Here is a 21679-nt window from a genome sequence, read left to right as displayed (position 1 = left end):
GGGCCAAGCCCGTGGGCTCAATTAGGGACTGGCCCCTAGGGTCCTGCCGGGGAAGGGAATATACAACCCAGGAGGCAGGTCAGTCACCCGAGCCGTGGCATCTCCCTGGCTCCCACAGCCGATGTCCAAAGGTAGGGTACACCCTGTGTCCTACTCCCACCTTCATAGGACGGTACCAGAATCTGCTACCTCTACCCCGCCCTCTGCTCACGCACTACCCCCACTGTCTTGCCCATAAATCCCCAAAGCACAGGGTAGCACGATTCCTCCCGCTTCCCTGCGGGGCCTGAAGCTGGGCACTAAAGCAGTGCAGTCCCAAGCTTCCCCTGCAGAAGCCGCGCTCCCTACTCGGTTCGGGGGTAGAGGGGGCGCGAGAGAGCAAGTGGGAGGACGTCCCATCCTCCGCATCCTCCTCCCGGTCCCGGCGCGCAGGGTGGGAGCGCTGCGCCGCTCCGCGCTGCGCATCTCGGCCCGCTCGCCGCCTGCCCCCATGCCCTAGCTGGGCCACCTCCCCGGGCCGCCGGTGGAGGGCTACTGGGCGCTAACGTTACGCTGTTTCCGGTTTTCCAGCGGGCTCTGGTTTCCCCTCCCAAGGCGGCGGCGGCGGCGGCGGAGCGGCGGAGCCCCCCAAATGGCCTGGCCAGATGCGGCAGGTTTGCTGCTTAGCGCTGCCGCCGCCGCCGCCAGTGGAGAAGGCTCGGTGCAGCAGCTACAGCGACAGCAGCAGCGAGAGGAGCAGCAGCAGCAGCGGCAGCGGCAGCAGCGGCGAGAGCGGCAGGAGCAGCAGCAGCCACATCAACAGCAGCAGCATCTCTCGTCCCGCTGCGCCCCCAAAGCCGCGGCCGCCGCAACAGCCGCAGCTCCGCAGCCCCGCAGCCCGGAGAGCCGCCGCCCGCTCGCGAGCCGCAGCCGCCGGAGGCATGAGGCGCGACCCGGCCCCCGGCTTCTCTATGCTGCTCTTCGGTGTGTCACTCGCCTGCTACTCGCCTAGCCTCAAGTCGGTGCAGGACCAGGCGTACAAGGCGCCCGTGGTGGTGGAGGGCAAGGTACAGGGGCTGGCCCCGGCCGGCGGCGGTTCCAGCTCCAACAGCACCCGCGAGCCGCCCGCCTCGGGTCGGGTGGCGCTGGTGAAGGTGCTGGACAAGTGGCCGCTCCGGAGCGGGGGACTGCAGCGCGAGCAGGTGATCAGCGTGGGCTCCTGTGCGCCGCTCGAAAGGAACCAGCGCTATATCTTTTTCCTGGAGCCCACGGAGCAGCCCTTGGTCTTTAAGACAGCCTTTGCCCCTCTCAACACCAACGGCAAAAACCTCAAGAAAGAGGTGGGCAAGATCCTGTGCACTGACTGCGGTGAGTTGCCCCCTCTCTCTGCTGGAGAAAGGGGGGAGGGGCGAGGTGGTGGAAGATGGGGGTGGGGCGGGAGGTATCTGCAGGTGCCCGGGCCTGGCAGCGCCCGGGGCCGCTGGTGAGGGGTGGGGATGGGGGGTGGCGGGAGAACTGGTGGTGGGGCTGCCCCTGAGCAGGGCTTTTGGAATGGTGGGTGACGGGGTTGGTATTGGGGAGAAAGAAGATTAGGCTCGAAGTGTGCCAGGGCTGGGGGGCGGGGGGACGCGCTGGCCTGTGCCAGCAGGGATCTGCGGCTGATGTATGGCATGTGGGGCTGGAAAGCTGCCATCATAGCCCAGTAGCGGCAGGAAAAACGGAGAGGTCCGCGTGTTGCTGGCCCGAAGCTCAGTGAGTCAGGAGTGACCCTCGGAGGCCTTGCCCGCTCTGCTCCCAAGGGCCTGCCTTGCCCAGGCTGGCAGGGTCTGCAGGAGCAGCTGGGCAGACTCCCAGGCTGTGAAGGCCTCCGCTTACAAGTTCTCCTAGGGAATGATGGCCCCCGCCCCCTCCTTCCTCTCCTGGGCTTCGGGCTCAGCTCATCCACACCGCTGGCTGGCGCAGGCAGAGTTGGACTTTTTCTGCTACTGTTTTCTGTCCCCCATGTGGTTCAGGGTTTTGTTTTGTTTTGTTTTCCTCCATCGTGATTGCTTGTCTTTGCTGAGCTGGTTGCACAGCCCTCTCTTAACCTCCAGTACTAGTGAGCAGACAGCTGTTTTGGCTGTTTCTGCGAGATCTTCCTAGGTCTGTTGCTTGTGATGACGGGTGAAATAGAGTAACTTCTCCTGAATGCTGGGAAGTTCAGCTCTGACATCTTACCGCGCAGGATGTGTTGACTGCATATCTCATCTTTATGATGTTGGGTGCTGCACAGGAAGGCAGGTGATGAGAAACAACACTGAAGTCTGTCGATATGTGCAGCTGGGAATGGAGTCTCCCATGTCAAAAGTCAAAGAAATGTCAGTTTAAGATCTTTTCCTCTTTGTCCCTGAATCCAGTAATTACTTCTCAGGAAGCTATTTCAAACCAAACTGTGGCTGGACTGGAGTGTTTGGTGTTAGCCTGTCTTGTGCTTATTCATATTGGGGTTTCATTTCGTCCCAACTGAAGCTGAATTTGATGTTTGCACTGTGCGTCTGAGCTGTGCAGTCACTGAACTGTGATAGATACCCTGGTCTGTCATAGAAATTGGTATATTTACTAGTTTACCAACTGCTTCTGAGTAGTGTAAATAAGACTGAGTAGCAAAGAATGTGTAACAGCTCGGAGGAAGTTTTGCTGCCCTCATTTTTCTAGATCAATGCCTTTGACTTTTGGAAGCTTCTTTTCTACCGCATGTCCCCCGCCCCCTCCCTGCCCCTGTCCTTCAGAAGACAAATTTTAATTTGTGGTGGGACTATATCTAGGTATTATGTTAAACTGTGATCACTTTAATCAGAAGAATCTTGCAGTGTCTTAAGGAAGAAAGAAACTTTTGGTGATAACAACAGTTTCTGTCTCTGACATTGTTCTGAGGAATATTGTTGACTGCTCTTTAATGTTGGTTTTATGCTCTGAAACATTTTATGATAAGTTGAGACCAGTTAAGAATTTCTAATTTTTTATTCTGTTAAGTGATTTTTTTTTCCCCCTGAGATTCCTTGGGGGAGCTGTGGAACTGTATTATGCAGCGAGAAATAGATAGTAAAAACATTTATTGAACCTTGTCCAAGGACAGCTTCTGTTTGGGTTTTCAGTGAGTTGCTCCTGAGTGAGCACTGTGTACATCACCACCTAATCCCCAGCTGGTGCACCAAGCCCCAGTGGTCATCATCCCCTGTCTTGCTCCTCTGTTCCCCCTTCTTCCTTCAGTTATACCTTGTTTGTTTTAGTGAGTGTTTAATAGCTTAATAGTTGAATGTGGAGATCATGGAAGACCTCGGGGTCAGAAATATAGTCCACTTTTAGGTTGCGATCATCTCGTAAACATAGCATGTGTAATGTAGTTCTCAGAAAGGTAAATTTAGGGCTGCAAGCACTGCTCATGAGAAGGCCCTCACATCACAGATTATCAAGGGGCAGGAACATGTATGGGAGTAAACATTTTAGAATACAAAAATTTTTGCTTTGAATTGATGGTAAATAGATACTCATCAGGTTGGGGGGAGCTTTAGGTAAGGAGATTAGAAATTAAAGGACATTTTCTGGAGAAAACGTGTGGAACTGGTGATAATATGACAGAAGAGCATAAACTGCATTTTCTTATTTTCTACAATGTTTTTAAAGAAAACATGCACTAGTAATGGTATATTAAATAAGGAAGCAAATCCTTTTAACTAACCACAACACCTTCCTTGTGTTCAGCAGGAAATAACTAACAAATTCATTTTCTGTTTTCTATGTCTAAAGAAAACCCTCTGGGCCAAAGGGTCATTGGGAACATTTTCTCCTTGGAGCAGATCTGCCCATTGCAAAATAGGGAAACTGGCACCTGGAAACTGTCATCATGGCCATTATATTGAGCAACTGTGGTTGAATTGTTACTTTGTTTAGCCAGTTTCAGCTCTGAACTGTCTGGGTTCTGGGAGGTATGGTTCCTAGGGAGATCTTTCAGAAAGCTGTATTTTGGTGGGCCAGGATCTGGGGACAAGGTGCCCTATGGAGAGATGAAGGTCTTCGCAAGTGAGTAATTTTACCACAAGTATGAAATGTTGACTTGAAGCCTGTGAAATCCTCCTGGAATAGCAGTATTTGCCAGAGGCCTTTTTTATAGATCTAATGTGTATCATTCATCCCAAATTACTACCTCTGGTGGTAAAGAGTGGAGTAAAATCTTTGCATTTCTCAGAAGACTACATACAGGGATGTGTTTTCTGCACCTTCTGAGGGAAGGACAGGAAAAAGATTCGAAAAGGACTCTCAGGGTTTAGAAATTCTGTACAATGCTATGAAAGCATCCTGTTCTGCAAATAGTCCTGCATTTTTAATGATGGTTGCATATATTTTGGCTTAATCACACCCTTTCTTGTTGCTCTCCTATATGTATATGGCTTTTAAATTGTTTCATTATTAAATAGATGCAATAAATATAATTTTTTTTTTAAAGAAAAATCATTCTTCCTTTGGGACTTTCTGAATTGGCCTTTTCTTCCAATATATAGTGTACTTTGTTGTTAAAGATAGAAAAGGTGTATTCCTAGGGATCTTTATGTTCTTTAGAATAGTTTAAATTAATGTGGCACTCAGATTCACATATTAGAGCAAGGTGGTCCACAACATTCAGTATAGCAAAAGCAACTGCATCTTTTTAAAATGCTGTTTATTTAAAGAATCTTTTCTTCCCCAGCCAGCTGGAAACCCAGCTGTGCTGCAGCTAGAAGATGGGAAAGTGAAAGTAGATTAGAAACTGACCGGTCCTAGTAGTGAGGACAGGCTTGGTTATAGATTTAAGGGTAGAATTATCATTATAATGTCATTATTTCTTTCAGTGGCTGTGTTTCTCAGCCGATAGGGATTCTTGGGGCAGGAACCATATCTTATCTTTGAGGTCTTTCTCCTTTCCTGCCCTTCAATATTTGGTACTGCCCCTGGTTTACAGAGGGATTCTCATAAGTGTCTTTTGAATGGGTGAAGTCAAGTGAAGTTCAAAAAGCAGGCCTCCAGATTAATACTGAACCAGTCTTATTTCTCCTATCTGTGACACCAAGTCTGGTGCTGAAAAGCTGAGTTTGATGATAAGCCCATACCTGTCGCTATGGGAACCTTTTTTTCTTAAGGAGTTGTTATCAACTAGAGTACTTAACCACAATGTGCTTAATCATTATGCTGATTAGTGTTAATGGGATTTGTGGAGAATCTACATCTTGTTGGAGAAGACTCCCCCTTTTTTTTAGAGGGCAGTTTATCACCTCCCCCAACTCCCATGTCTGAACAGAAATAACTATCAGCTTGAATTAACAAAAGATCTGGGAGCTAGAGGGGGTGGTATATTAACTAAGTAGGCGACTAACTTCTTCTTGGTCCCAGTGCTCTTAACTATCTTTTATTATCTGGGATATTTTAATTTCATTTTCTAATAGCAAACATATCATTAACTTTTCTCTTATAAGATTTATATATAGTTTGAATATGTAAAACCTTCATATGGCTCAAAATTTAGAAAGCACACAAGAATATACAGCGAAAAGTTTCCTTCTTTTCCCCTGTCCTCAGCTACCCAGATCTTAGGCAATTATTACGTATCTTGAAATGTGTATTTCCCTAAAAGCAAAATATTTTTCAAAGTAATCTTGTATTTTTTCTTAACAGATGGAGAATGTTAATTTTTCCATTAAGTCAATATTATGGTAAATTCTTCCCCAGTAGTATATATATAACTTTTTTTTAAACCTAATTCAAGATCTCAACCAGTATCCTGCCTTACAAATATAACCCTAGGGTAAGGAATAAAAATGCCAACTTATTTTTCAGATACTTTGCCATTAAGAGGTTTTCCATGACAGTGCATTTTGTGAGTGAGTCTTAATTGAGATGCTCAAAGGAAGATGCAGAGGTTTGTCACTGAGCTTTAGGGCAGCAGCTCTACTCACATAGCAGTTGCTGCTGTTTGCACTCTTGGTAGGTCATCTCACAATAGTGTCCGTGTGGGAAATCACATGATCCCATATATGGGAAGAGAAAACTCCACAGTGCCTGATTGCTTTAATTCTCATTTAGAAGCCAAAGACCCCAGTTGCTGAGAAAGAATTTGATTTTGACCATATTCATGTAAAGCTGGTAGGAATCCACAGTGAATGGGCCACTCGAATATAATCTTGAAGTACGTTTAAGGTAGCTGACTTGAATGTAGTGTTAAATTTTCAGAGGATCAAAGAATTGCCATTTGGAAAAGTAGGGTTTAAAGCAAATACGCAAACCTAAACATTGGGTATTCTTAACCCTCTAAAGCCTGTTGGCTTAGTGGCACACGGCAGTTAGTGGCACAGAACACTGACTTGGAAAAGGAATGATGATCTCAGTATCAGTGAATTTTCCCCTGTGTAGTCTTTGACACTTGTTCTTGGAACTTTCTTTTCAGGATCTGAGGTGTTGTTAGTATAATTTACGCCAGAAGTAAAAGTAATTTCCCTCCAAATTTTGAGTTTGGAAGGATGTGTGTGAAATGGGGATTTTTGTCTTACTTGTTTCCTGTGAATTAATCCTTCCCACTTACTTATTGGAATATGTACATTGAATTTCAAGAGATGATATAGGGAACTCTTTAGAAAATTGGGACAGTAAATGAATTGAACATTGGGCATTATGACAAGTTTGGAAAAATGACTGTCATGTGAAATTCAAGTAGACTCCTTTAAAAACAACAGTACACATGGATGATCTTGGTGAGCAGCGTTTCAAGCAAGCCTGTAGGAACTGAAGCAAGCCTGGAGGATGATTAAAAGGCTTTAGTATGACATGAAAGAGGATGTGCTGTACCCACATCAAGAGCTGGGAAGCTTTTGCCAGCCTGGGATCAGAAGACAGAGAGTCACACTGACTGAGAGCTTTTGGTGCTAATCAGCTGTGATGTTTTTGGTAATTATGAAATGAGGTTGAGTTAAGGAGCCTTCTTGCTCTGGCTAGTTGCTGCTGGCAGAATGTGGCATGCAAGCTCCATTCTACAGTAACATTCCCTTCCTGCTCTGTACATGCAGTGAGATCCAAACAGCCTCTCCAGGGACCTTCTCTGGGACAGAGCCTGTAGCTCTTGTCTGTGCCTCAGCTCAGAACCTGATTGTGCTGCTTGCCTCCTGGGGTGGGGCTGGGGGCAGTTAACATTCCATTTGCCCTTGCCGATGTTTCCAGAGTAGCAGAGACACAGGTATCCTAGAGAGTTTCCTTATTCCATTAGCACCACAGACCCCCAAGATGTGATGTTCAGGTTTCTTTTTATTCTCTCTTCTGAAACAGAGTCTCTAATGGTTCTCTTTTTTCTTTGTTTCCTGCCTTGTACTGAGGACTTTGGCTTCCCCACCTCTTTCCCTCACTCGTCTGTTTGTACAGATTGAGGATCTGTCTGTCCTCTAGGCTAGGATGTTTTACTTGGTCTTGATCTTGATGTTGGTCCAAACAGAAGCCAAGCTGAACTAACATTACTTAGGATTGAATGAGAGTAAGGTTACCACATGGCTAAATACCTGGTCCAGCCCATGGGAAAGTCAGGACATTATTAATTTGTGACAGTGATGCAATTTGGTATCCTAGAGGTTGTATTATTACTAAAAGAACTTCCTTTCATTTCCATCTTTCAAGTGTTTGCTTCAACAAGTATTGGAATGTATGCTCTGTGTAAAGAACTAGATACTTGAGGGGAGCTACATCAGACACAGTCCCTGTCACCAAGGAGCTTATAATCTAAAAGTACAAAGATGTAACAGTAATTCAATCTAGCATATGGTAAATGCCATAAGATATACCAATGTAGTGCTTTTGGAAGGAGGGCAAGAGTCATAAAAGAAAGATTTGGTTAGAGGATTAAAGTTTCTTTGATAAGTAGTTTGAAATGGGATTTTAAGAGTCAGATAGATGAGGTGGAGGTGGTTTATGGATAGAGATGAACTAATTGATTAAATCAATTCCTATAAGCAGAATAGCATTCTCAGTAGCAGAGGGGCATGTATGTAGTATACAAAATAACCAGGAAGAAAGGGACAAATGGGCACAGGATCTAGAGAGGTAAATTAGAATGATATTTCCACCCACCTTGAGTGCTAGACTGATGAGTTTATTTGTAATTATGGAAGTAGTACTTGAAGGCTTAGGTTAAAAGCAGCTCAATAATGTGTTGTAGTTTTCAGTAAATGAGTCTTTTACATATTTTTTCTTAGTACTTCACGTTTTCTGGATGCTTTTGTAAATGGCATTTTTGTTTAATTTTGTTTTCCACTTATTCATTTCTGCTGCTGCTGCTACTGCTGTTAAGTCGCTTCAGTCATGTCTGACTCTGTGCGACCCCATAGATGGCAGCCCACCAGGCCCCGCCATCCCTGGGATTCTCCAGGCAAGAACACTGGAGTGGGTTGCCATTTCCTCCTCCAATGCGTGAAAGTGAAAAGTGAAAGTGAAGTCGCTCAGTCGTGTCTAACTCTTAGCGACCCCATGGACTGCAGCCTACCAGGCTTCTCTGTCCATGGGATTTTCCAGGCAAGAGTACTGGAGTGGGGTGCCATTGCCTTCTCCTATTCATTGCTAGCATATAGAAAAAAATTGTTTTTTTTTAATTCATTGCTAGCATATAGAAAAACAAATTTTAAAATATTGACTTTGTATCCTGTGACCTTAATAAATTCACTTATTCACTTGAATAACCCTTTTAGGGGGGTAGAGTTACTAAGGATTTTTTTCTATGTACATGACTATATTGTCAGTGAATAAGAGACAGCTTTGCTTTTTCCTTTCTAATCTGTTTGCCTTTATTTCTTTTTCTTGCCTTATTCCACTGGCTGGAACTGCCAAGTATAATGTTGAATAAGTGTAATGAAAATGAACATCCTTGTCCTATTCTTTGGGGGAAAACATTTATAGACTTTCACTATTAAGGATGTTAGCTGAAGGTTTTTCTTCTTTTAAAAAGAAAAAGTCTGCTAACTATAGTGTAATGACTGAGAGTTTGTGCTGAGTTCAGAAACCATCTTGTACATTTTGTGACTAGGTGATGTTGGGCATATTACATTCTGTATCTCAGTTTTCTATAAATGGTGATAGTGATTGCTCGTAATAGGATTGCTATGAGTATTAAATGAGATAATGCATGTAAAATAATTAATACAGCACTTGCTCAATAAGTGTTATCAACAAAATCTTCTTAACTTAGACCAACGTGAGCAACTAGTAAGTGAAAATACTAAGTTCTGGAGGACTGGAGGCAGACAAGGGGAGAAATTTTTAGTGACAACTGTATTATATCTGTGGTCTCATTGTAGGGAAGCCCATGAGACTCCAGGATATGAATGCTGGGCCTATGGAGGTCCCAACTAGACTACAAATTTTAATGTGTCCATGGGTCTATGTAGTCAATTTTTTGAGAAGCCCATGGATAGAAACTGCTTTTCTCTGTTTCACCAATGGGAGGACTAAGACTCAGACTCCAAATTGACCCTTTCAAAATTTCATCATGCTTGTGGGGTCAACCAAGGGTTCACATTCAGGAGTCCTGCCAGGCTGCTCTTTTACTTTGACAGGTCTTATCTTAAATTGTATTGTTAGGAGGAGTTGCTGAAAGTCCCTGGAAAATGGCTGAAAGCGTCCTTTTTTCTTTCAAAGAAAGCAGGTTCCTGATTCATCCTGATTTGATTTGGGGGTTTCCAGAGTTGGGGATGGGTTTACACTGAATCATTCATACTCTTTCTTTCCTTGTTTCTACACTGGGCTGGGCTGGGTCTGGTGGCTGTCTTGGGTCAGAGAGGGTACAGGTGGTGGCATGTAAGAGGTGGCATTTGGGGAGCTTGTGGGGTTTAATTTTAATTAATTAATTGATGTGTGGCACCCATTGGAACCCATTGGAATTATGAAGCTTTGCTTCTTAAATGTTTTAGAACAAAGACTCTGCATCCTCTAAATATCTGCTGGGTATTATTACCCCTCAGATCCTAGACTGGCCACACATTCTTGACCTCAAGAAGTATTGTTTTTTCTTATTCTTGGACTTTTAGTGTTTATGGCCTATATCACTTGTATGACACATCATTTAATGCCATGGACTGCTAATTATCTTGCTAGGGTCAGTGTCTTAGCTCCTTCTCCTGATTATAAGATCTTTGGGGCCTGAAACTTAAGATATGGTTTTGTAAATATTTGATTACTGGCCATTGCTAAGTAAGGGAGCAGTTAGACCTTTGCTTTAGATCACAAAGTAAGATCACTTTGTCCCAGATAGATTTTGAGATTCCTCAAATGTCAGCTCAGGCTAAGGGACTAGACTAACTATGGAAAACATCTTCAGACATTTGGATAAAAGGCAGAATTTTGCTGCTTTGTTATGTTTCAGGGTTTTGTTTTGTTTTTTCCCTTGATAGTCTATAGTTTCTTCTTTTTCTTGTGAGTAATTCTGTTCTTGAGTTTTAGAACTATCTCTAGATGGTTTTCCTCATACATGTCAATATTTTTGCTTGTGTTTCATTCCTGTCTTTTAGTTCGTTTGCATTCTGCAAAATTCTTCAGTCTTACTTGCCATGTGAGCTTTTTGGATATTCCCTCTCCTGGTCTCTCACTGGAATGGCCAGTTGGATTCCGTTACTCTGGCTGGTTCATGCTTCAGGCTGAATACCTTAAAGAAGTAAGAGGCATCTTACTGAGGTAAACTGAGATCGCAAATTGGGAGTGGTTGTACCTCTTTGCCTTTAGGCAGCTTGGGGGCTTCCGGAGGCCAGTACAGGTTCTTGGATCATTCTTTTTTTCTGAAAGTGTATGGAGTAGAAGCCCAGTGTTTCTTCATATCTCTCTTTTAGTATGTTCATTCTTTCACCATTTCCTTAAAACGAGGCATTTTCTGCCATATCTGCTTGGCTAAATTACTGGGTGGGGGTGGGAGGATCCTCTCTAGAGCAAGTTCTTTTCCAGCTCAGGGCTCCTAAGGGCTCTCAGTCATCACTTTGTCGCAGGCTGTGGCCCTCAGCTTCCTCAAGTCAGAGTCCTTTTCACTAGTGCCTGTGGCTGTACACATAATCTCAGTATAGCTCCTCACCATATTGCTTAAGCCGCTAATGAATTTCACAAGCACTACCCAGTTGATGGCTCTTCTCTGGAGTAATTTTATATGGCTTTAGAGAAGAGAGTTTATTTAGCAGTCAGGAAAGAACAGGTGGATTAAGTAGATGGTCTGCTGTGTCTGAATTCCTGTTTCTGAGTGAGAAATAAAGTAACAGCAGGGCCGCGTCCATTGCAGCTTTCCCAACAATGTCATTGGTTGATTGTATTTCAGAGAAAAATAATAATAATTTGAAAGAGAATAATGTTTTTAAAAGGAAGAATGGAGTCTCACACCATGACATGACTCATTTATTACAGAGTGAAACCAAGGATCACAAATGAAGAGTTTCTTTCAAAGGACACTGGGGCTTCCAAAGGCAGTCTGTCTGACTGCTCACTCATAAAGGGTTTCCTTTTCAGTCTGTTAGATGGGTTTCACTTCTGAGACCCTCTTACCTGGCACTCTATCCCCCCACCATATCCCATCTTGCTCCAGCCTTTCTACTTAGGCCTGTTGTCATACTTGCTATCTCATAAATGTAACAGCCATCCCTCAGCCAAGAAGCAGAGAAGTTTCCAGAAATTTCTAGTACAAAGTTCCCAGTCTTTCCTTGGACTTTATGTCTGATGGACCTAGTGGGAAAATAGGAACAAGGCAAGAGATAGGTACCTATGCAGGTAAAACTGTACCTAACAACTTGGGCTAAATTTCTATTAAGTCCAGTTCTTTTAGACAAAATATGGGGCTTTTCCAAGAAAAACTTCCCCCATATTTTTAGGTCTCATTTTCAAAAGAAAATGCTCTCTCCAAAAAGGCTAGTAGCGTTCACTGGCCTCTTAGTAACATTTAGATTAAATTGTCTTGGCCAAGTACTGACAATAAACCCTTTCAGATGGCACCGCTGGGGCTTGGCCCAAGTGATTCTGGTCAATACTGGGAAAATCCTAGGATATGGAGCCTCGTAAAGTACTTCGGACAGAGCAAGATTTAACCAGCTCTGAGAGACACTCCTTGCTGCTGGGAAAGAATGTAATTTGTAGGGTGAAGAGAGGCACATGGGTGGCCCTCAGATTGGGAGTTTGCCGTCTTTGTTTCTTAGTAGGTTTCCACTGTTCGTGGTTTGCACTCAGCTAACTGAGAGGGCATCTGGGAGCTGGAGCTGAGTCTGTTTCCCTTGGGATACTGTTTTCACCTTGGCCAGTTTTACCCCAGCTTCTACCTTTGCCCACACAGAAGATGGACTTTGTGCTTCTCTTTTGTGGTGTCACCGCCTCAGGGCCTCTGGTGAAGGGTCTGCACCAGGCCAGAGCTTGTTGTACAGAAGTAAGAATTAAAGCATTTGGTTTTACATTACTTCTGTGAAGGGATCACTTGTGCTGTATCTGGAAGAAAACATCAAGCTGATAAAGGTTCCCAATGGGTTTGGACTTTCCTGTTGATGGATCCACCTGCCAATGTAGGAGATGGGGTAAAATACCCGGGTTGGGAAGATCCCCTGGAGTAGGAAATGGCAACTCACTCTAGTTTCTTCCCTGGAAAATTCCGTGGATAGAGGAGCCTGGCAGGGTACAGTCCATGGGGTCACAAAGAGTCAGACACAACTTAGTGACTTAGCACACATGCACACATGTCCAGTGGGTTTGATGGTCTTCACTGGGCCAAGGTCATGAACCATGTTTTTTAAAGAAAGTATAAGAGTTTACTTTTCTCATCTCTTAAGTTAAATAACAGCCTCATAATTCCAGAGTAGGGGTGAGCATTGCCACTGACAGAGAAAGAGTAGAAAGGGCTAGTAGTGCTGCTGTCTACATGCGTGCATGCCCATTTGTGTCTGACTGTTCAACCATAAAGACTGAAGCTGGTTTGTGGATCCTGCTGTGGTTGCTCCAGTATTTTGGAGATATAATGTTTGGTTCTCTCCTCTCCTCCTTCCTTCTCAGATCCTTCCATCACTGACTCTTTTTCTTTTCAGAATTTTGTAAAGGTTAGGTTTCCTAATAGATCGTCCTTGGTTCTCTTCTCAATTTACCTAATCCATTTTGAAATTTCAGCTCCGTATAGTGTAGTAGTTAAGGCCGAATGTTCTGGAGCCAACTGTGAAGAGTGAATCTTGTCTCTGTGACTTATTAGCTATATATGTGTGTGTGCTTAGTCACTCAATTGTGTCCGACTCTTTGTGACCCCATGGACTGTCACCTATTAGCCCCACCAGGCTCCTCTGTCCATGAAGATTCTCCAGCTAGAATACTGCAGTGGGTTGCCATGCCCTCCTCCAGGGGATCTTCCTAACCCAGGGATCGAACCCAGGTCTCCCGCATTGCAGATGGATTCTTTACCATCTGACCTGCAAATAACCTTAGGCAAGTTGATTGACCATTTTGTGTCTCAGGTTCCTCAACTGTACAGTGGGGCTAATTGTAATACCTATCTCATAGTATTGTGATAAGGATTCAGTGAGTTACTTTTACTTTAAAGTTTGCTTTATGTAAAGTGCTTAGATTGGTGGCTGCTTAGATTGAAAACATTCAATCCAGACAAGCTACAATTACTATTATTGTCATGTTTATTGTTAGTTGAGAGAGAATGGCTTTGGATTCAGACTGATATTTTCTTAAAATCCTGACTCTTCCTTCCCAGCAATGTGAACTTGGAAAAAGTCCCTTAATTTTGCTGAGTTCCAGTTTCCAACTGCCTATGGCATGTTGTTTCAGTTATCCATTGCAGCATAACAAACCAACCTAAAATATAGTGGCTTCAAATAGCAATCTTTATTCATTATTGTTATTCATAGTTCTGGGAATTGACTGGGCTCAGCTAGGAAGTTTAGTGTCTTTCATGTATTTTTTGGTCAGATGGTAGCTGAGCAGTCAAACAGTAGGTGAGACTGGGTCATTTCCCATTTTCCTCTCTGACATGTCTAGCAACTGATTCTGGCTGGTTCTCATCTGGGAGCTTAGCTGGGAATGAAGGCTGGGGACCAACCTCGCCTGGGTTTCCTCACAACATAGTGGCAAGGTGCATAAGTGAGCATCCCACGAGATTGCCAGGCAAAAGCTGTATTGTCTTTTATGATCTAGCCTCAGAGGTGACTAGTATCACCTCTACCACATTCTGTTTCTTGGAAGAGAGTTTACCAAGGCTTGACCAGATACAAAGGGAGGAGAATTAGACTTTACCTCTTGATGGATGGGTTGTCAAAGAATTTGTGGACATGTTTTGAAACCATTGCTGTCTGCCCTCTGGTCACAAATTATTTATATTCCTTGCACATGAAAAATATGCTCATCCTGGCCATTGCATTCACAGTCCATTGTAGTAGTATACTTACTTACTAAAACAAAACAAAACTCATCCTCACCGAGACCCTCCTCCCTCAAAAAGTCTTATCTGTATGGCATCAAGTTCAGGCTCAAGAGCCAGGGTCTCATCATCCAAATTAGATCCGGGTGCAGATGAGACTCCTTTCATGAGGTTCTTTGGGGACAGCAATTCTAATGCTGTTCCTCTTGACCTGAAGACTGTCAACTAAAGAGATAAATCATTTGCCCTCCCATACAATGGTGGTATAGACACAGGATAACTGCTACAGATGCCTCCTTTTAAAAACTAGTAATACTTGAATGTTTTTAAATGACTTTATTTTTTACTTAAAATTTTGAAATTTTAAGTAAATTAATCTATAAGAAAGTTACAAAAATATAAAGGATCCTCTTTCTTCAGCTTCCCCAAATTAGACAGCTATAAAATGATCAAAACCAGGAAATTAATCCTATTGATATAATGTTATTAACTCATTTCTAGATCTTGTTGAAAATTTGCCAGTTGTCTTATCAATGGCCTTTACTTGACACAGGATCCAGTCTAGGATCCCATATCACATTTAGTTGTTATATCTCCTTAGTCTTCTATCTGGGTAGATGTTCTCGTTTAGAAAGAGAAGAGCCAGCAGTCGTGGTCCATAGCAGTTCTGAAATCCAGCCTGGCACACAAGTAGGGCTCAGTCCTGTTGCCTGGGGATAAGTGTCCACTGCTCTTGGATTTACCCAATGGGCTCATGGTGTTGCCCTCTAATTATCCTTCCTTTTCCATAAAATGTAGTCTGTGTTTGCAGCTAAGCAGTTTTCTCAGTTCTGTATTCTTTTAGGTGGTATCTAGTCAAATGTGTCCACAAGAGGAGGAGACTTAGGAGAGGCACACAAAAGAACAAGTTTACTGTACTCATTGCTCCTAGAGATGGGGGTCCCTGCATGCCACACAGGGTCACAGGGGGAGTACCAAGTTTTGGTCAGGTGGCAGAAGACTGGGACGAAAGCAAAACATTAGGTTGAAATTTATTGGAGTTTCCTTGGAGAGTGGAAGTCAGGGCAGGGTGAATAGATTAGCATTGGCTAGTCTGAATGATTTTGGTGGGCTCTAAGTTATAGAGGTGGTCCCTGGTTTCCTGGTACCTGGCCCTGGGATGATTAAAGGGCAGATGGAGGAGGCAGGGCTCTGGACTGGTTAGTTTACACATCAAAGGCATGCTCCTGGCTGAGTCCTTTGCTGTTTCTAAGAATTGGGTAGCCCTAGAAGGGGCAATCCCTCTCCAGCCAGACATGGTTTTTTAAGATGTCAAAACATCATAATACATAGAAAATTTGAACAGTACACTCAGCTTGATTCCTACTTGTAGATATTTTGGGGCCCAAAGGCTTTTCATTTTGCTCTGTTTGGTCCCTTTTAGTCTAAGCTGGTAGTGTTCCTATAGTATACTTCTTTTAAAAAATCTGTGGTTTGCTTATGAATCTTATCAAGGTTCCTTACATTAGACAAAAGCCATACCTACAAATCTTATCAAGAGAAGCTCTTCTCTACTGTGAGCTTCCTGTAGGCTGCTGCGGGACACTCTTCTTCAGGCTAAAGGAGTCACTGTTCTTTAATGGAACGGGACTGGTCTCAGAAACAAGTCCCAGAGATTATTTGAGGCGTTGCCTTTGACCTTTCTGAGGTCTGAACAAAGGATACAATTCACATCTCAAATTAAGCTCAGTATAGTCTCCTTACTATATCCTGTTCTGTCTAGGACACTCCTGTCTTAGATAACAACAATCCGTCTACTTTGCCAAGTCATTAGAAACTGCAAACTTGGGACTTCCCTGGCGGTCCAGTGGTTAATACTTCACCTTTCAATGCAGAGGGTGTGGGTTTGGTCCCTGGTCAGGAAGCTGACGTCCCATATGCACCCATAGCCACAAAACCAAAATATAAAACAGAAGCAATATTATAACATATTCAATAAGGACTTTAAAAATTGTCCTCGTAAAAAAAGTCTGAAAAAGAATCCGCAAAATCATCTTTGGTTCCTTTCCATCCTCTGTATATAATACACTGTCAAGTGGTGACAATTTTTACTATTGCAGGTATCTTCAATCTAATTCTTTTCATTCAGGAGGCTCTAGTTGGGTACTTAAATCTCACTTAGGCTGCCACAGTGGCTGCTAAATGGAATTTCCAATTTTCAGAATCTCTGCTCTCTTCCATCTATTGATGGAATTTGCTTTCTAAAACAAAGTAATTCTCACTGTCCGACCCAGAAATCTTCAATAGCTTTTTATTATCTATAGAATAAAGAGAAAACTCCTTCCACAATTAACCTCTACCTGCCATTAAGCCTTTAGCCCACTTTTCCACACTTACTCTTTGCTATAGCCAAAATGTACTATTTTGGAAATTTTGAACACCTCTTACACATTAAGACGTGCTTTTGCACATTATGTTTTCTGGTGTGGTACGCTCTTCCTTTCCTTCTCTTGTCAGTTGCTAACCTCCTGCTTCTTCAAGGTTGAGCTCAGGTCTCATTTCTCCTCAGCACTTTTTCTGATCCCCTCAGTCCAAACGGACCATGGCATGTTTCCGCAGCAGTTCATGGACCACTCCTTCTGTGGTCGTAATGGTCTATCCTACTGCTTAGCGTAATTGGTTGGGGAAAGGGTATGTGTAAGTAGGGAAAGGGTATGTGTGTAAGGTCCTCTAGATGGTGAGCTTCTTGAGTACAATATGGAACTGTAGCAAAGGCTCTATCTCACTTAGTTTTTGGTGACTTATATAAGTTACTGACTAATAACTGCTTGGTGACTTAAGAGAATGGATCTTACCTTGGGATTAGAACTGGCAATTGGGAATAAACATCTGGTGCATGGAAGGAGATTGGTCTAGGTGTGTAATATGTTGGTAGAGGTATGAAGGTGGTAAACTGAGGCAGCCACTTCAAATGACAATGGGAGTCCTGGTTTAGTTACAAAGTGCTACATTGGATTTTTACACCATCATCGTTGCTGCTGTTTATAACAAAAAATACCAAATTTCTGATGTGTGGATTGGAGTCTGGGTTTTATTAACCTCTATGGGAAGTATCTTAGGAAGATTATCCAGGGATAGAAGAATTTGACTGTTTTGTGTATCACTGTTTCCTTATCACCTTCATGGTTCTTGGCATGCTATCAGATCAGATCAGCTGCTCAGTCGTGTCTGACTCTTTGCGACCCCATGAATCGCAGCATGCCAGGCCTCCCTGTCCATCACCAATTCTCGGAGTTCACCCAGACTCACATCCATCGAGTCAGTGATGCCATCCAGCCATCTCATCCTCCGTCGTCCCCTTCTCCTCCTGCCCCCAATCCCTCTCAGCATCAGAGTCTTTTCCAATGAGTCAACTCTTTGCATGAGGTGGCCAAAGTACTGGAGTTTCAGCTTTAGCATCATTCCTTCCAAAGAAATCCCAGGGCTGATCTCCTTCAAAATGGACTGGTTGGATCTCCTTGCAGTCCAAGGGACTCTCAATCAAGAGTCTTCAACACCACAGTTCAGAAGCATCAATTCTTCGGTGTTCAGCTTTCTTTATAGTTCAACTCTCACATCCATACATGACCACTGGAAAAACCATAGCCTTGACTAGATGGACCTTTGTTGGCAAAGTAATGTCTCTGATTTTGAATATGCTGTCTAGGTTGGTCATAACTTTTCTTCCAAGGAGCAAGTGTCTTTTAATTTCATGGCTGCAGTCACCATCTGCAGTGATTTTGGAGCCCAAAAAAATAAAGTCAGCCACTGTTTCCATTGTTTCCCCATCTATTTGCCATGAAGTGATGGGACCAGATGCCATGATTTTAGTTTTCTGAATGTTGAGCTTTAAGCCAACTTTTTCACTCTCCTCTTTTACTTTCATCAAGAGGCTATTTAGTTCTTCTTCACTTTCTGCCATAGGGTGGTGTCATCTGCATATCTGAGGTTATTGATATTTCTCCTGGCAATCTTGATTCCAGCTTGTGCTTCATCCACCCAGCATTTCTCATGATGTACTCTGCATATAAGTTAAATAAGCAGGGTGACAATATACAGCCTTGACATACTTCTTTTCCTATTTGGAACTAGTCCATTGTTCTTTCTGACTTGCCTACAGATTTCTCAAGAGGCAGGTCAGGTGGTCTGGTATTCCCATCTCTTTCAGAATTTTCCACAGTTTATTGTGATCCACACAGTCAAAGGCTTTGGCATAGTCAATAAAGCAGAAATAGATGTTTTTCTGGAACTCTCTTGCTTTTTAGATGATCCAGCAGATGTTGGCAATTTGATCTCTGGTTCCTCTGCCTTTTCTAAAACCAGCTTGCACATCAGGAAGTTCACGGTTCACATATTACTGAAGCCTGGCTTAGAGAATTTTGAGCATTACTTTACTAGTGTGTGAGATGAGTGCAATTGTGCAGTAGTTTGAGCATTCTTTGGCATTGCCTTTCTTTGGGATTGGAATGAAAACTGACCTTTTCCAGTCCTGTGGCCACTGCTGAGTTTTCCAAATTTGCTGGCATATTGAGTGCAGCACTTTCACAGCATCATCTTTCAGGATTTGGAATAGCTCAACTGGAATTCCATCACCTCCACTAGCTTTGTTCGTAGTGATGCTTTCTAAGGCCCACTTGACTTCACATTCCAGGATGTCTGGCTCTAGGTTGGTGATCACACCATCATGATTATCTGGGTCGTGAAGATCTTTTTTGTACAGTTCTTCTGTGTATTCTTGCCATCTCTTCTTAATATCTTCTGCTTCTGTTAGGTCCATACCCTTTCTGTCCTTTATCGAGCCATCTTTGCATGAAATGTTCCTTTGGTATCTCTGATTTTCTTGAAGAGATCTCTAGTCTTTCCCATTCTGTTGTTTTCCTCTATTTCTTTGCATTGATCACTGAAGAAGGCTTTCTTATCTCTTCTTGCTATTCTTTGGAACTCTGCATTCAGATGTTTATATCTTTCCTTTTCTCCTTTGCTTTTCACTTCTCTTCTTTTCACAGCTATTTGTAAGGCCTCCCCAGACAGCCATTTTGCTTTTTTGCATTTCTTTTTCATGGGAATGGTCTTGATCCCTGTCTCCTGTACAATGTCACGAACCTCATTCCATAGCTCATCAGGCACTCTATCTATCAGATCTAGGCCCTTAAATCTATTTCTCATTTCCACTGTATAATCATAAGGATTTGATTTAGGTCATACCTGAATGGTCTAGTGGTTTTCCCTACTTTCTTCAATTTAAGTCTGAATTTTGCAATAAGGAGTTCATGGTCTGAGCCACAGTCAGCTCCTGGTCTTGTTTTTGCTGAATGTATAGAGCTTCTCCATCTTTGGCTGCAAAGAATATAATCCATCTGATTTCAGTGTTGACCATCTGGTGATGTCCATGTATAGAGTCTTCTCTTGTGTTGTTGGAAGAGGGTGTTTGTTATGACCAGTGCATTTTCTTGGCAAATGCCCTTAGTCTTTGCCCTGCTTCATTCTGTATTCCAAGGCCAAATTTGCCTGTTACTCCAGATGTTTTTTGACTTCCTACTTTTGCATTCAAGTCCCCTATAATGAAAAGGACATCTTTTTTGGGTGTTAGTTCTAAAAGGTCTTGTAGGTCTTCATAGAACCGTTCAACTTCAGCTTCTTCAGCGTTACTGGTTGGGGCATAGACTTGGATTACTGTGATATTGAATGGTTTGCCTTGGAAATGAACAGAGCTCATTCTGTCGTTTTTGAGATTGCATCCAAGTACTGCATTTCATACTCTTTTGTTGACCATGATGGCCACTCCATTTCTTCTGAGGGATTCCTGCCCACAGTAGTAGATATAATGGTCATCTGAGTTAAATTCACCCATTCCAGTCCATTTCAGTCCGCTGATTCCTAGAATGTCGACATTCTCTCTTGCCATCTCTTGTTTGACCACTTCAAATTTGCCTTGATTCATGGACCTGACATTCCAGGTTCCTATGCAATATTGCTCTTTATAGCATCGGACCTTGCTTCTATCACCAGTCACATCCACAGCTGGGTATTCTTTTTGCTTTGGCTCCATTCCTTCATTCTTTCTGGAGTTATTTCTCCACTGATCTCCAGTAGCATATTGGGCACCTACTGACCTGGGGAGTTTCTCCTTCAGTATCCTATCATTTTGCCTTTTCATACTGTTCATGGGGTTCTCAAGGCAAGAATACTGAAGTGGTTTGCCATTCCCTTCTCCAGTGGACCACATTCTGTCAGATCTCTCCACCATGACCCGCCCGTCTTGGGTTGCCCCACGGGTATGGCTTAGTTTCATTGAGTTAGACAAGGCTGTGGTCCTAGTGTGATTAGATTGACTAGTTTTCTGTGGCATGCTATAGGAGCTCAATAAATATGAATTGAGGGGGAAATAAGTGAAGAAATGCTTTCTACTCCTATGTGATTTTAGGTACCTACATGTGCTATACCTAAGGAGCATGGCCAGGAGAGCTGGTTCAAAATTAGCTCAAGTTAAGAGAAGGCAAGTCATTTATCCAGGGTCCTCTTTGTACCCAGAGCTTTCTGCTTTGCCACAGAATAGTAGGAACTATTAGGATTTTAGGATGTAGACAGGATGACTAGGGACAAGTGGGGGGCAGAATTGCAATCTGAATCAAGCAGTCAAAAGTGACAAGAGCTGCTTTTAGGTGGCCAGGAGGAGAATCTGGGCGGTGTCCCTAGTTAAGGAAGAGGAGACTATTCAGGCTTTGTCAGGTGTTTTTGTTGTTTTGTTTTCAAATGATGAGCATCCTTCCTTGAAATCAGCCTCCCGGTTCAGTCTCAGCCCACAGCTTTCTGTATGACCTTGTGCAGGCTGTTCTTATACCCTGGGCTTTGTTTTAAGCTGACAAATGAGGCTTTCTTCTTCAGCTGTGAGAAGTGGGGTGGAGAGAGTGTTGTTTCAAGCCAACTGGGTAAGTCATGCCCTCAAAATAGAGCCTGTCTTGGTTTATAGTTTCACTTTGAAAATTCTAGCAAATCCTGGGCTGAGGGACCGTATGGATGCCTGGAGTGCGAAATTGCTTTCTTAAAGCTGGACTTGCCCTATATTCCATTCTGAGTATCAAATGCAAACAGCCTCCCCAAGTCTATGATTGTGATAATTAGATGGGAGGGGTTAGGGCAATTTAGGAAGATGATGAGGCCTGACCTCTTCCTGCCTTTGAAATCCACATAGGAGGGAGAATGGGAAAAATGATGAATAGTTGATCAAAAAATGGGGAGTGTCCCTCCTAAATTAAGACAGCTGGCTCAGGGATGAAA

The 21679-nt window shown here is 43.3% G+C and overlaps 1 protein-coding gene across 3 annotated transcripts in view; it reads left to right on the top strand.

Moving 5' to 3' along the window:
* Positions 1–291: 291 nt before the first annotated feature.
* Positions 292–21679, top strand: part of NRG2 (neuregulin 2) — a 195113-nt gene continuing 173725 nt past the window's right edge. For 2 of the 3 annotated variants that reach the window (XM_061423650.1, XM_061423647.1), the window contains exon 1: positions 292–1347. In XM_061423650.1, coding sequence (XP_061279634.1) covers positions 645–1347 — 703 coding nt within the window. In that variant the 5' untranslated portion in view covers positions 292–644. The remainder of the gene's footprint in view (positions 1348–21679) is intronic. The other variant, XM_061423648.1, reaches the window with a different exon arrangement.

This window comes from Bos javanicus, chromosome 7 (assembly GCF_032452875.1).
Source record: "Bos javanicus breed banteng chromosome 7, ARS-OSU_banteng_1.0, whole genome shotgun sequence".
Taxonomy (NCBI): domain Eukaryota; kingdom Metazoa; phylum Chordata; class Mammalia; order Artiodactyla; family Bovidae; genus Bos; species Bos javanicus.
The sequence above is the reverse complement of the archived record's forward strand: the minus strand, read 5'-3'. Positions and strand labels throughout refer to the sequence as shown.